At 44.4% G+C, this 16,263-nt stretch overlaps 1 protein-coding gene across 1 annotated transcript; it reads left to right on the top strand.

Annotated features, from left to right (window-relative positions):
* Positions 1 to 4,152: 4,152 nt before the first annotated feature.
* Positions 4,153 to 10,677, top strand: LOC144425246 (uncharacterized). The gene is made up of 2 exons (XM_078114790.1): positions 4,153 to 4,590; positions 10,346 to 10,677. The coding sequence occupies exons 1-2, from the start codon at positions 4,171 to 4,173 to the stop codon at positions 10,565 to 10,567; spliced, it is 642 nt and encodes a 213-aa protein (XP_077970916.1). The 5' UTR covers positions 4,153 to 4,170; the 3' UTR covers positions 10,568 to 10,677.
* The last annotated feature ends 5,586 nt before the right edge of the window (positions 10,678 to 16,263 follow it).

Here is a 16,263-nt window from a genome sequence, read left to right as displayed (position 1 = left end):
CTAAATCAGTTACGCGAGAGTATCTATCGTTGAACAAAAAAAAAATGGCCAGAACCAAGCAGACCGCACGAAAGAGCACCGGGGGTAAGGCTCCCCGCAAGCAGCTTGCCACAAAGGCTGCGAGAAAGAGCGCACCTGCGACCGGCGGCGTCAAGAAGCCTCACCGATACAGGCCAGGCACAGTCGCTTTGAGAGAAATTCGCCGATACCAGAAATCGACCGAGTTGCTCATACGTAAGCTTCCTTTCCAGAGATTGGTTCGGGAAATTGCTCAGGACTTCAAAACGGACTTGCGCTTCCAAAGCAGCTCCGTAATGGCGCTGCAAGAGGCGAGCGAAGCTTACTTGGTCGGTCTCTTCGAAGACACTAACCTGTGCGCAATCCACGCAAAGCGTGTCACCATCATGCCCAAGGACATTCAACTGGCACGACGCATCAGAGGCGAACGTGCTTAGGCGTCATCGACTAATTACCAAACGGCTCTTTTCAGAGCCACCACATTATTGAACTAATTTGAGTTAAGACGAAGATATGAGTCGTTGCCTCGAAACTGCGACGCATCAGGGGCGTGTTGCTGACAGCGGTTCTTTTTAGAGCCACCACGTTTTTTTGGAAGTTTGAGTTTGTACTCGCGCTAATACCAACAGATAATAATAGTGAGTTTGCGTTTCCAATACTGACTACTTGTTGGTTGGCTACTGTGTCGACTCGAAATTACTTCTTCTTTCCACAAGAAACGCCGCCGTTCGCGACGTCTTTCTCCCGGAAGACTGTGAAACGCGTACCGGTCTCAAAAGTCCCGATGTCTGTCGTATGCGAACATACTTCGTTCGCATTGGGGTGAAAATTTGCGACGCAATATTTATATTATATAACTCTCGTACAATATAGTGTGGGTGGTCCTGATAAGGACCGTTTTTTGTTTCGTTAGCCGCGAAAACGACTTACTTGGAGCTGGTGTATTTGGTGACGGCTTTTGTTCCCTCGGAAACAGCGTGTTTCGCGAGTTCGCCTGGCAGAAGCAAACGGACAGCAGTCTGGATTTCCCTACTGCTGATGGTTGAGCGTTTGTTGTAGTGTGCCAATCGAGACGATTCGCTGGCAATTCTTTCGAATACATCGTTGACGAACGAGTTCATGATGCTCATTGCCTTGCTGGAAATTCCAGTGTCGGGGTGTACCTGCTTCAGTACTTTGTAAATGTAGATGCTGAAGCTTTCTTTTCTCTTCGCTCTGCGCTTCTTTTTGTCGCCCTTCGGCGTCTGTTTCTTGCTTGACATTTTCTTGCTACCTTTAGTGGCCGGCATGTTGCTTTTTTGTCGGAATGAGGTGATCGAGTCTCACAAAATTATATATACAAGCGCGTATGTAAATGAGGCTGCGAGAGAGTCGCGTTTCGAGAAGAAGATCGATGTTAGTTTGTTTTTTGTTCACCGCTGAACCGTTGTCGAGGTATAAATATCGCTTGGAGCGCGATCTCTCGTCATTCAATACCGTACGCACAAAAAACGAAAGACATGTCTGGAAGAGGTAAAGGCGGCAAATCAAAGGCGAAGTCTAAGACCCGGTCGTCCCGCGCTGGGCTGCAATTTCCAGTCGGCAGAGTACACCGACTGCTCCGCAAAGGAAACTACGCGCAGCGTGTTGGAGCAGGGGCACCCGTGTACCTCGCTGCAGTTCTGGAATATTTGAGCGCTGAAGTTCTCGAGTTGGCAGGCAATGCTGCCCGTGACAACAAGAAAAGCAGGATCATTCCTCGCCATCTGCAATTGGCTATTAGGAACGACGAAGAACTGAACAAGCTACTGGGCGGAGTCACAATCGCCCAAGGTGGTGTGTTACCCAACATCCAGGCCGTGCTTTTGCCAAAAAAGACGTCGAAGAGTTCTTAAGTCGGATCGCCACATTAAATCACATAAACGGCACTTTTCAGTGCCACCAACTCAAACACTGTCGAGTTTAATGTTTTGTCACAGCCGAGTCGAACATATTAGGTTGGTTCGCGCATCTATCCATCTGCCTTTGTATGTGACGGTCGGCAGTTGGTTCGTGAACCGTATGCGAACTTATCACTTTTATATTTCACGATAGTATTATGTAGAGAATTATGAAATTAACAGAAGAGTACACGTCCATTCAATTCTGCGAGTCGGATCATTCAGGCTTTACAAGAATTTGAAAGCCGGGTCGACAAAATTCTACTTGGAGGCGTAACAGCTCTCATGTTCATGGTATCGCAAAGCACGCAAACTCAAGAGATATTATTTTGAAGTCTTAGATATTTGATTGGTGGGCTGCCAAAAATATTATTCATCAGCAAACTTGAACCCATTTCTGCCATCGGGATGGTCAAAGTCGAGTTATTTATCTACTTTCCTTCAGATCCTCAACGTGTTTTCGGCCCGAACCCCGTTTCTAGTGTAAAGCAATGACGTGGCAAATTGTACCTCGGCTTTTTGTAAAACTCTTCGCCGATGATACATATAAAAAAACTCAATACCTTCTGATGTACTTACTCAACTTTTCCAGCAAAGATATACGTAATTTCCAAAATACCAGAGAAAGAATGAAATCCTACAAATTACCGACAAATCCAGAAAAATTCTCACACTATGATATTTAATTATCACCGTGATAACAAAAACAAATATTCACCCACCATCAATTTAACAATGAATGGCCCCAAATTGAAGAAGATTTATGACTTTGCAAAATATTTTGCGTTATCGATACTAAACTGGAATGTGATAACCGCCTTGAATTACATGTTTTTACTTGTGCACTTTCACTTGTTGCATTCCCAGATATGCAAATTTTTAGAATAATATGTATCTGCATGCTAACCATTTGGTCCCGAACTTTTCTATGATCTGCATAATTGTATGCAATACAAATACAGAAAGTGAATGAATTAGATAGCATAACTCAGAATAGCACCTTTCACCATGAAACAGTAATTTCAAATATCCCAAATTGAAAAAAAAGAAGAAACCAGACAAGATATGATATATATATAATGAACGAACAAGAGTGGATGTGTTGATGGAATTGGTACTGAGCCGGTTTTATATTTTATACCTCATTTGATTGGGTTGGGTGGCAACATACTCCAATGACCCAAAAAGTTCGCATCGTCGCCACTCAGTAATATACCGAAGGTATTTGTGTGTCTTGATTATATATATAAACTTTGTTTTATTGGTTTGGCGAATGAATGGCGAAAATTTTAATTGGAACCTATGTGACTCGCGTGTGTTCCCATTTTTGCTTTCTTGTACGTGGCATCGTGGAAATTCCAGGTATTCGATTGAATTTCTCTGCCGAGCTTTGTGAATGTTGCCATATGATAAAGTGCGGAAAAACTTTCTGCAATGGTTGCGCTTCTGGCAACAAACGCTGCCAAAAATATCATTGTTTTGTTATTTTAGCCTTTCTGATGTCACGAAAAACCATTAGTTTGTTAATCTTCTGGCTTAGTTAAATAACACTCGTACTTGAAATCTTCACGAGCATGCCAAATACTTACAACTGTTCTCTCTCTATATATGTATATATGTAGAGCGGATAAAAAGTCAGGAACCTATAACCGATATTCGATTTGGGGAAAGCTACCGAAGAAATTGTATAAAAAAATGCGTCAGTTTTTTTTCCCGCGAAGTAGATGTCTGATAAAAGCTCTTGCTTTCGTGAATTTGCGTCCATGGAATGCCCCAATAATGTTGTTGTCATGTATCTTTCAGTTGCCAACAATATATTTAATAGTTGAAGCGATATCGCCAGGTAATAGTACAAAATCCGTCTTGTTGTATGTACAATTGCCAAAAACGAGGAAATCGAAGATGTGTCGTAATTCACTTTATTTAGCGGTTATCACGTTTGTGACGCTTTCCGAATTCGAGAAACAAGTGCTGGATAAAGCGTATATATGCGTTCTTTACTCCATCACCATTGTATTGCTGGAAAACATCGAGCTTCGATCTCAAAACTACTTTTGGTGCGAGTAGACAAGCACAAATTTGTTCAAAAGTTACGCTATTCGGTGACGCGACGTTGCATAGCGTTTCGAGCGCGTCCGCTCTTGGACTCGCGAGGTCCTTAAACATAGAGCGTCTGGTGGCGACGAGTTACATTTTAATCGACATAACCTGGTCAGAACAATCGTATCGCAACATGTCTACTGCCGCAAAGAAAACCGTTCAGAAGCGGGCGCCTGCAGCGCATCCATCCTACAAGGAAATGGCAATGGCCGCCGTGAAAGCTACTCACACTAAAAATGGATCCTCGCGAGCCGCCATAAAGAAATACGTCGAAGCAAATTACAGCGTGAAATCAGATCAGGCGAAAATCCACCTTAAGAGGGCCCTCAAAAGTCTGGTCGACGAAGGCGCGCTTAAAACGGATTTGCCAAAAGCACCCAGAAGCTACAGACTTACCAAAAAGGAACCGCCAAAGAAAAATAAGACTGCGTCGGCACAGAAGAAAAAGCCAGCAGCCAAGAAGCCGAAGACTGCACCCGTGAAGAAGGCAGCCGCAAAGAAGCCCAAGGCTAAGAAAACCGCTACGGGAACCAAAAAGGCCACCGTAAAGAAGGTTGCGAAGAAGCCCGCCGCAAAGAAGGCGACAAAAAAGACTCCCAAAAAGTCGGCCCCCAAAAAGAAGACTGTGAAAAAGACCGCCGCCAAAAAGAAGTAGTCAGACATAGGTGGGATCGCCAGAGATATAAAACGGCTCTTTTTAGAGCCACCCGAACATCATACACAAAGAGTTCGTCACTCGAAACCTCTGATCTTTTACGAGATTCAATTGGCTAACTACACGCCCTCGATCCCTTTGCCACGTGCTTTAACAAAATGGCGGGAAATATATTTCGCGCGGACCGATTGACGAACGAACAATAAATGAGTCGAAGGGCGGGAAAAATGTGAGCGGACGCTCTCGAAGCGATAGCAAGGCGAAAAATTGCCCCGGTCCACGATAAAGAAATGTGAGCGGACGCTCTCGAAGCGATAGCAAGCAAGGCGTCAAAATGCCTCTAGTCCACGAGCAAGAAAACGCCTGTTACGAAAGAGCGGGAAATGTGGGGCGGACGCTTTCGAAGCGATAGCAAGCAAGGCGTAAAATTGCCTGAGTCCACGAGCAAGTCGACGATATATATCTAAATATAATGGTCAAGTGTGAAACTTCAAAATTAATGAAACAACCCCAGTTCTGACAATGGCATGGGTGGCTCTAAAAAGAGCCGTTGTTGAAACGTTCGTTGGATGAGCTATCTAACCGCCGAACCCGTAGAGAGTTCGTCCTTGTCTTTTCAGAGCGTACACGACGTCCAAGGCTGTAACAGTCTTTCTTTTGGCATGCTCGGTGTATGTCACGGCGTCACGGATAACATTTTCCAAGAATACTTTGAGAACTCCTCTAGTTTCCTCGTAGATGAGTCCCGATATACGTTTGACACCTCCTCTGCGTGCCAAACGTCTGATTGCGGGCTTTGTGATTCCCTGGATGTTGTCACGCAACACTTTGCGATGACGCTTTGCTCCCCCCTTTCCCAAACCTTTTCCTCCTTTACCTCGTCCAGACATTGTTTACGGGTTTGCGTTTTTTGACAATGATAATTGCCAAACGCGCTATCGAGCTATAACCTCTCGCGGGGCGGCCGTCGTCGAAAAGGAGAGAAAAAATGGCGCGCAAAAGATGTCTAGCCAATTAGAAGACGTTACCCGGTCGGTACATATAGTCGCTTGAGGCTCGAGCTCTAAATCAGTTACGCGAGAGTATCTATCGTTGAACAAAAAAAAAATGGCCAGAACCAAGCAGACCGCACGAAAGAGCACCGGGGGTAAGGCTCCCCGCAAGCAGCTTGCCACAAAGGCTGCGAGAAAGAGCGCACCTGCGACCGGCGGCGTCAAGAAGCCTCACCGATACAGGCCAGGCACAGTCGCTTTGAGAGAAATTCGCCGATACCAGAAATCGACCGAGTTGCTCATACGTAAGCTTCCTTTCCAGAGATTGGTTCGGGAAATTGCTCAGGACTTCAAAACGGACTTGCGCTTCCAAAGCAGCTCCGTAATGGCGCTGCAAGAGGCGAGCGAAGCTTACTTGGTCGGTCTCTTCGAAGACACTAACCTGTGCGCAATCCACGCAAAGCGTGTCACCATCATGCCCAAGGACATTCAACTGGCACGACGCATCAGAGGCGAACGTGCTTAGGCGTCATCGACTAATTACCAAACGGCTCTTTTCAGAGCCACCACATTATTGAACTAATTTGAGTTAAGACGAAGATATGAGTCGTTGCCTCGAAACTGCGACGCATCAGGGGCGTGTTGCTGACAGCGGTTCTTTTTAGAGCCACCACGTTTTTTTGGAAGTTTGAGTTTGTACTCGCGCTAATACCAACAGATAATAATAGTGAGTTTGCGTTTCCAATACTGACTACTTGTTGGTTGGCTACTGTGTCGACTCGAAATTACTTCTTCTTTCCACAAGAAACGCCGCCGTTCGCGACGTCTTTCTCCCGGAAGACTGTGAAACGCGTACCGGTCTCAAAAGTCCCGATGTCTGTCGTATGCGAACATACTTCGTTCGCATTGGGGTGAAAATTTGCGACGCAATATTTATATTATATAACTCTCGTACAATATAGTGTGGGTGGTCCTGATAAGGACCGTTTTTTGTTTCGTTAGCCGCGAAAACGACTTACTTGGAGCTGGTGTATTTGGTGACGGCTTTTGTTCCCTCGGAAACAGCGTGTTTCGCGAGTTCGCCTGGCAGAAGCAAACGGACAGCAGTCTGGATTTCCCTACTGCTGATGGTTGAGCGTTTGTTGTAGTGTGCCAATCGAGACGATTCGCTGGCAATTCTTTCGAATACATCGTTGACGAACGAGTTCATGATGCTCATTGCCTTGCTGGAAATTCCAGTGTCGGGGTGTACCTGCTTCAGTACTTTGTAAATGTAGATGCTGAAGCTTTCTTTTCTCTTCGCTCTGCGCTTCTTTTTGTCGCCCTTCGGCGTCTGTTTCTTGCTTGACATTTTCTTGCTACCTTTAGTGGCCGGCATGTTGCTTTTTTGTCGGAATGAGGTGATCGAGTCTCACAAAATTATATATACAAGCGCGTATGTAAATGAGGCTGCGAGAGAGTCGCGTTTCGAGAAGAAGATCGATGTTAGTTTGTTTTTTGTTCACCGCTGAACCGTTGTCGAGGTATAAATATCGCTTGGAGCGCGATCTCTCGTCATTCAATACCGTACGCACAAAAAACGAAAGACATGTCTGGAAGAGGTAAAGGCGGCAAATCGAAGGCGAAGTCTAAGACCCGGTCGTCCCGCGCTGGGCTGCAATTTCCAGTCGGCAGAGTACACCGACTGCTCCGCAAAGGAAACTACGCGCAGCGTGTTGGAGCAGGGGCACCCGTGTACCTCGCTGCAGTTCTGGAATATTTGAGCGCTGAAGTTCTCGAGTTGGCAGGCAATGCTGCCCGTGACAACAAGAAAAGCAGGATCATTCCTCGCCATCTGCAATTGGCTATTAGGAACGACGAAGAACTGAACAAGCTACTGGGCGGAGTCACAATCGCCCAAGGTGGTGTGTTACCCAACATCCAGGCCGTGCTTTTGCCAAAAAAGACGTCGAAGAGTTCTTAAGTCGGATCGCCACATTAAATCACATAAACGGCACTTTTCAGTGCCACCAACTCAAACACTGTCGAGTTTAATGTTTTGTCACAGCCGAGTCGAACATATTAGGTTGGTTCGCGCATCTATCCATCTGCCTTTGTATGTGACGGTCGGCAGTTGGTTCGTGAACCGTATGCGAACTTATCACTTTTATATTTCACGATAGTATTATGTAGAGAATTATGAAATTAACAGAAGAGTACACGTCCATTCAATTCTGCGAGTCGGATCATTCAGGCTTTACAAGAATTTGAAAGCCGGGTCGACAAAATTCTACTTGGAGGCGTAACAGCTCTCATGTTCATGGTATCGCAAAGCACGCAAACTCAAGAGATATTATTTTGAAGTCTTAGATATTTGATTGGTGGGCTGCCAAAAATATTATTCATCAGCAAACTTGAACCCATTTCTGCCATCGGGATGGTCAAAGTCGAGTTATTTATCTACTTTCCTTCAGATCCTCAACGTGTTTTCGGCCCGAACCCCGTTTCTAGTGTAAAGCAATGACGTGGCAAATTGTACCTCGGCTTTTTGTAAAACTCTTCGCCGATGATACATATAAAAAAACTCAATACCTTCTGATGTACTTACTCAACTTTTCCAGCAAAGATATACGTAATTTCCAAAATACCAGAGAAAGAATGAAATCCTACAAATTACCGACAAATCCAGAAAAATTCTCACACTATGATATTTAATTATCACCGTGATAACAAAAACAAATATTCACCCACCATCAATTTAACAATGAATGGCCCCAAATTGAAGAAGATTTATGACTTTGCAAAATATTTTGCGTTATCGATACTAAACTGGAATGTGATAACCGCCTTGAATTACATGTTTTTACTTGTGCACTTTCACTTGTTGCATTCCCAGATATGCAAATTTTTAGAATAATATGTATCTGCATGCTAACCATTTGGTCCCGAACTTTTCTATGATCTGCATAATTGTATGCAATACAAATACAGAAAGTGAATGAATTAGATAGCATAACTCAGAATAGCACCTTTCACCATGAAACAGTAATTTCAAATATCCCAAATTGAAAAAAAAGAAGAAACCAGACAAGATATGATATATATATAATGAACGAACAAGAGTGGATGTGTTGATGGAATTGGTACTGAGCCGGTTTTATATTTTATACCTCATTTGATTGGGTTGGGTGGCAACATACTCCAATGACCCAAAAAGTTCGCATCGTCGCCACTCAGTAATATACCGAAGGTATTTGTGTGTCTTGATTATATATATAAACTTTGTTTTATTGGTTTGGCGAATGAATGGCGAAAATTTTAATTGGAACCTATGTGACTCGCGTGTGTTCCCATTTTTGCTTTCTTGTACGTGGCATCGTGGAAATTCCAGGTATTCGATTGAATTTCTCTGCCGAGCTTTGTGAATGTTGCCATATGATAAAGTGCGGAAAAACTTTCTGCAATGGTTGCGCTTCTGGCAACAAACGCTGCCAAAAATATCATTGTTTTGTTATTTTAGCCTTTCTGATGTCACGAAAAACCATTAGTTTGTTAATCTTCTGGCTTAGTTAAATAACACTCGTACTTGAAATCTTCACGAGCATGCCAAATACTTACAACTGTTCTCTCTCTATATATGTATATATGTAGAGCGGATAAAAAGTCAGGAACCTATAACCGATATTCGATTTGGGGAAAGCTACCGAAGAAATTGTATAAAAAAATGCGTCAGTTTTTTTTCCCGCGAAGTAGATGTCTGATAAAAGCTCTTGCTTTCGTGAATTTGCGTCCATGGAATGCCCCAATAATGTTGTTGTCATGTATCTTTCAGTTGCCAACAATATATTTAATAGTTGAAGCGATATCGCCAGGTAATAGTACAAAATCCGTCTTGTTGTATGTACAATTGCCAAAAACGAGGAAATCGAAGATGTGTCGTAATTCACTTTATTTAGCGGTTATCACGTTTGTGACGCTTTCCGAATTCGAGAAACAAGTGCTGGATAAAGCGTATATATGCGTTCTTTACTCCATCACCATTGTATTGCTGGAAAACATCGAGCTTCGATCTCAAAACTACTTTTGGTGCGAGTAGACAAGCACAAATTTGTTCAAAAGTTACGCTATTCGGTGACGCGACGTTGCATAGCGTTTCGAGCGCGTCCGCTCTTGGACTCGCGAGGTCCTTAAACATAGAGCGTCTGGTGGCGACGAGTTACATTTTAATCGACATAACCTGGTCAGAACAATCGTATCGCAACATGTCTACTGCCGCAAAGAAAACCGTTCAGAAGCGGGCGCCTGCAGCGCATCCATCCTACAAGGAAATGGCAATGGCCGCCGTGAAAGCTACTCACACTAAAAATGGATCCTCGCGAGCCGCCATAAAGAAATACGTCGAAGCAAATTACAGCGTGAAATCAGATCAGGCGAAAATCCACCTTAAGAGGGCCCTCAAAAGTCTGGTCGACGAAGGCGCGCTTAAAACGGATTTGCCAAAAGCACCCAGAAGCTACAGACTTACCAAAAAGGAACCGCCAAAGAAAAATAAGACTGCGTCGGCACAGAAGAAAAAGCCAGCAGCCAAGAAGCCGAAGACTGCACCCGTGAAGAAGGCAGCCGCAAAGAAGCCCAAGGCTAAGAAAACCGCTACGGGGACCAAAAAGGCCACCGTAAAGAAGGTTGCGAAGAAGCCCGCCGCAAAGAAGGCGACAAAAAAAGACTCCCAAAAAGTCGGCCCCCAAAAAGAAGACTGTGAAAAAGACCGCCGCCAAAAAGAAGTAGTCAGACATAGGTGGGATCGCCAGAGATATAAAACGGCTCTTTTTAGAGCCACCCGAACATCATACACAAAGAGTTCGTCACTCGAAACCTCTGATCTTTTACGAGATTCAATTGGCTAACTACACGCCCTCGATCCCTTTGCCACGTGCTTTAACAAAATGGCGGGAAATATATTTCGCGCGGACCGATTGACGAACGAACAATAAATGAGTCGAAGGGCGGGAAAAATGTGAGCGGACGCTCTCGAAGCGATAGCAAGGCGAAAAATTGCCCCGGTCCACGATAAAGAAATGTGAGCGGACGCTCTCGAAGCGATAGCAAGCAAGGCGTCAAAATGCCTCTAGTCCACGAGCAAGAAAACGCCTGTTACGAAAGAGCGGGAAATGTGGGGCGGACGCTTTCGAAGCGATAGCAAGCAAGGCGTAAAATTGCCTGAGTCCACGAGCAAGTCGACGATATATATCTAAATATAATGGTCAAGTGTGAAACTTCAAAATTAATGAAACAACCCCAGTTCTGACAATGGCATGGGTGGCTCTAAAAAGAGCCGTTGTTGAAACGTTCGTTGGATGAGCTATCTAACCGCCGAACCCGTAGAGAGTTCGTCCTTGTCTTTTCAGAGCGTACACGACGTCCAAGGCTGTAACAGTCTTTCTTTTGGCATGCTCGGTGTATGTCACGGCGTCACGGATAACATTTTCCAAGAATACTTTGAGAACTCCTCTAGTTTCCTCGTAGATGAGTCCCGATATACGTTTGACACCTCCTCTGCGTGCCAAACGTCTGATTGCGGGCTTTGTGATTCCCTGGATGTTGTCACGCAACACTTTGCGATGACGCTTTGCTCCCCCCTTTCCCAAACCTTTTCCTCCTTTACCTCGTCCAGACATTGTTTACGGGTTTGCGTTTTTTGACAATGATAATTGCCAAACGCGCTATCGAGCTATAACCTCTCGCGGGGCGGCCGTCGTCGAAAAGGAGAGAAAAAATGGCGCGCAAAAGATGTCTAGCCAATTAGAAGACGTTACCCGGTCGGTACATATAGTCGCTTGAGGCTCGAGCTCTAAATCAGTTACGCGAGAGTATCTATCGTTGAACAAAAAAAAAATGGCCAGAACCAAGCAGACCGCACGAAAGAGCACCGGGGGTAAGGCTCCCCGCAAGCAGCTTGCCACAAAGGCTGCGAGAAAGAGCGCACCTGCGACCGGCGGCGTCAAGAAGCCTCACCGATACAGGCCAGGCACAGTCGCTTTGAGAGAAATTCGCCGATACCAGAAATCGACCGAGTTGCTCATACGTAAGCTTCCTTTCCAGAGATTGGTTCGGGAAATTGCTCAGGACTTCAAAACGGACTTGCGCTTCCAAAGCAGCTCCGTAATGGCGCTGCAAGAGGCGAGCGAAGCTTACTTGGTCGGTCTCTTCGAAGACACTAACCTGTGCGCAATCCACGCAAAGCGTGTCACCATCATGCCCAAGGACATTCAACTGGCACGACGCATCAGAGGCGAACGTGCTTAGGCGTCATCGACTAATTACCAAACGGCTCTTTTCAGAGCCACCACATTATTGAACTAATTTGAGTTAAGACGAAGATATGAGTCGTTGCCTCGAAACTGCGACGCATCAGGGGCGTGTTGCTGACAGCGGTTCTTTTTAGAGCCACCACGTTTTTTTGGAAGTTTGAGTTTGTACTCGCGCTAATACCAACAGATAATAATAGTGAGTTTGCGTTTCCAATACTGACTACTTGTTGGTTGGCTACTGTGTCGACTCGAAATTACTTCTTCTTTCCACAAGAAACGCCGCCGTTCGCGACGTCTTTCTCCCGGAAGACTGTGAAACGCGTACCGGTCTCAAAAGTCCCGATGTCTGTCGTATGCGAACATACTTCGTTCGCATTGGGGTGAAAATTTGCGACGCAATATTTATATTATATAACTCTCGTACAATATAGTGTGGGTGGTCCTGATAAGGACCGTTTTTTGTTTCGTTAGCCGCGAAAACGACTTACTTGGAGCTGGTGTATTTGGTGACGGCTTTTGTTCCCTCGGAAACAGCGTGTTTCGCGAGTTCGCCTGGCAGAAGCAAACGGACAGCAGTCTGGATTTCCCTACTGCTGATGGTTGAGCGTTTGTTGTAGTGTGCCAATCGAGACGATTCGCTGGCAATTCTTTCGAATACATCGTTGACGAACGAGTTCATGATGCTCATTGCCTTGCTGGAAATTCCAGTGTCGGGGTGTACCTGCTTCAGTACTTTGTAAATGTAGATGCTGAAGCTTTCTTTTCTCTTCGCTCTGCGCTTCTTTTTGTCGCCCTTCGGCGTCTGTTTCTTGCTTGACATTTTCTTGCTACCTTTAGTGGCCGGCATGTTGCTTTTTTGTCGGAATGAGGTGATCGAGTCTCACAAAATTATATATACAAGCGCGTATGTAAATGAGGCTGCGAGAGAGTCGCGTTTCGAGAAGAAGATCGATGTTAGTTTGTTTTTTGTTCACCGCTGAACCGTTGTCGAGGTATAAATATCGCTTGGAGCGCGATCTCTCGTCATTCAATACCGTACGCACAAAAAACGAAAGACATGTCTGGAAGAGGTAAAGGCGGCAAATCGAAGGCGAAGTCTAAGACCCGGTCGTCCCGCGCTGGGCTGCAATTTCCAGTCGGCAGAGTACACCGACTGCTCCGCAAAGGAAACTACGCGCAGCGTGTTGGAGCAGGGGCACCCGTGTACCTCGCTGCAGTTCTGGAATATTTGAGCGCTGAAGTTCTCGAGTTGGCAGGCAATGCTGCCCGTGACAACAAGAAAAGCAGGATCATTCCTCGCCATCTGCAATTGGCTATTAGGAACGACGAAGAACTGAACAAGCTACTGGGCGGAGTCACAATCGCCCAAGGTGGTGTGTTACCCAACATCCAGGCCGTGCTTTTGCCAAAAAAGACGTCGAAGAGTTCTTAAGTCGGATCGCCACATTAAATCACATAAACGGCACTTTTCAGTGCCACCAACTCAAACACTGTCGAGTTTAATGTTTTGTCACAGCCGAGTCGAACATATTAGGTTGGTTCGCGCATCTATCCATCTGCCTTTGTATGTGACGGTCGGCAGTTGGTTCGTGAACCGTATGCGAACTTATCACTTTTATATTTCACGATAGTATTATGTAGAGAATTATGAAATTAACAGAAGAGTACACGTCCATTCAATTCTGCGAGTCGGATCATTCAGGCTTTACAAGAATTTGAAAGCCGGGTCGACAAAATTCTACTTGGAGGCGTAACAGCTCTCATGTTCATGGTATCGCAAAGCACGCAAACTCAAGAGATATTATTTTGAAGTCTTAGATATTTGATTGGTGGGCTGCCAAAAATATTATTCATCAGCAAACTTGAACCCATTTCTGCCATCGGGATGGTCAAAGTCGAGTTATTTATCTACTTTCCTTCAGATCCTCAACGTGTTTTCGGCCCGAACCCCGTTTCTAGTGTAAAGCAATGACGTGGCAAATTGTACCTCGGCTTTTTGTAAAACTCTTCGCCGATGATACATATAAAAAAACTCAATACCTTCTGATGTACTTACTCAACTTTTCCAGCAAAGATATACGTAATTTCCAAAATACCAGAGAAAGAATGAAATCCTACAAATTACCGACAAATCCAGAAAAATTCTCACACTATGATATTTAATTATCACCGTGATAACAAAAACAAATATTCACCCACCATCAATTTAACAATGAATGGCCCCAAATTGAAGAAGATTTATGACTTTGCAAAATATTTTGCGTTATCGATACTAAACTGGAATGTGATAACCGCCTTGAATTACATGTTTTTACTTGTGCACTTTCACTTGTTGCATTCCCAGATATGCAAATTTTTAGAATAATATGTATCTGCATGCTAACCATTTGGTCCCGAACTTTTCTATGATCTGCATAATTGTATGCAATACAAATACAGAAAGTGAATGAATTAGATAGCATAACTCAGAATAGCACCTTTCACCATGAAACAATTTCAAATATCCCAAATTGAAAAAAAAGAAGAAACCAGACAAGATATGATATATATATAATGAACGAACAAGAGTGGATGTGTTGATGGAATTGGTACTGAGCCGGTTTTATATTTTATACCTCATTTGATTGGGTTGGGTGGCAACATACTCCAATGACCCAAAAAGTTCGCATCGTCGCCACTCAGTAATATACGAAGGTATTTGTGTGTCTTGATTATATATATAAACTTTGTTTTATTGGTTTGGCGAATGAATGGCGAAAATTTTAATTGGAACCTATGTGACTCGCGTGTGTTCCCATTTTTGCTTTCTTGTACGTGGCATCGTGGAAATTCCAGGTATTCGATTGAATTTCTCTGCCGAGCTTTGTGAATGTTGCCATATGATAAAGTGCGGAAAAACTTTCTGCAATGGTTGCGCTTCTGGCAACAAACGCTGCCAAAAATATCATTGTTTTGTTATTTTAGCCTTTCTGATGTCACGAAAAACCATTAGTTTGTTAATCTTCTGGCTTAGTTAAATAACACTCGTACTTGAAATCTTCACGAGCATGCCAAATACTTACAACTGTTCTCTCTCTATATATGTATATATGTAGAGCGGATAAAAAGTCAGGAACCTATAACCGATATTCGATTTGGGGAAAGCTACCGAAGAAATTGTATAAAAAAATGCGTCAGTTTTTTTTCCCGCGAAGTAGATGTCTGATAAAAGCTCTTGCTTTCGTGAATTTGCGTCCATGGAATGCCCCAATAATGTTGTTGTCATGTATCTTTCAGTTGCCAACAATATATTTAATAGTTGAAGCGATATCGCCAGGTAATAGTACAAAATCCGTCTTGTTGTATGTACAATTGCCAAAAACGAGGAAATCGAAGATGTGTCGTAATTCACTTTATTTAGCGGTTATCACGTTTGTGACGCTTTCCGAATTCGAGAAACAAGTGCTGGATAAAGCGTATATATGCGTTCTTTACTCCATCACCATTGTATTGCTGGAAACATCGAGCTTCGATCTCAAAACTACTTTTGGTGCGAGTAGACAAGCACAAATTTGTTCAAAAGTTACGCTATTCGGTGACGCGACGTTGCATAGCGTTTCGAGCGCGTCCGCTCTTGGACTCGCGAGGTCCTTAAACATAGAGCGTCTGGTGGCGACGAGTTACATTTTAATCGACATAACCTGGTCAGAACAATCGTATCGCAACATGTCTACTGCCGCAAAGAAAACCGTTCAGAAGCGGGCGCCTGCAGCGCATCCATCCTACAAGGAAATGGCAATGGCCGCCGTGAAAGCTACTCACACTAAAAATGGATCCTCGCGAGCCGCCATAAAGAAATACGTCGAAGCAAATTACAGCGTGAAATCAGATCAGGCGAAAATCCACCTTAAGAGGGCCCTCAAAAGTCTGGTCGACGAAGGCGCGCTTAAAACGGATTTGCCAAAAGCACCCAGAAGCTACAGACTTACCAAAAAGGAACCGCCAAAGAAAAATAAGACTGCGTCGGCACAGAAGAAAAAGCCAGCAGCCAAGAAGCCGAAGACTGCACCCGTGAAGAAGGCAGCCGCAAAGAAGCCCAAGGCTAAGAAAACCGCTACGGGAACCAAAAAGGCCACCGTAAAGAAGGTTGCGAAGAAGCCCGCCGCAAAGAAGGCGACAAAAAAGACTCCCAAAAAGTCGGCCCCCAAAAAGAAGACTGTGAAAAAGACCGCCGCCAAAAAGAAGTAGTCAGACATAGGTGGGATCGCCAGAGATATAAAACGGCTCTTTTTAGAGCCACCCGAACATCATAC

The sequence above is a fragment of the Styela clava genome, chromosome 7 (genome assembly GCF_964204865.1).
Source record: "Styela clava chromosome 7, kaStyClav1.hap1.2, whole genome shotgun sequence".
In the NCBI taxonomy this organism is placed as follows: Eukaryota; Metazoa; Chordata; class Ascidiacea; order Stolidobranchia; family Styelidae; genus Styela; species Styela clava.
This window is presented reverse-complemented; position numbering and strand designations above follow the sequence as displayed.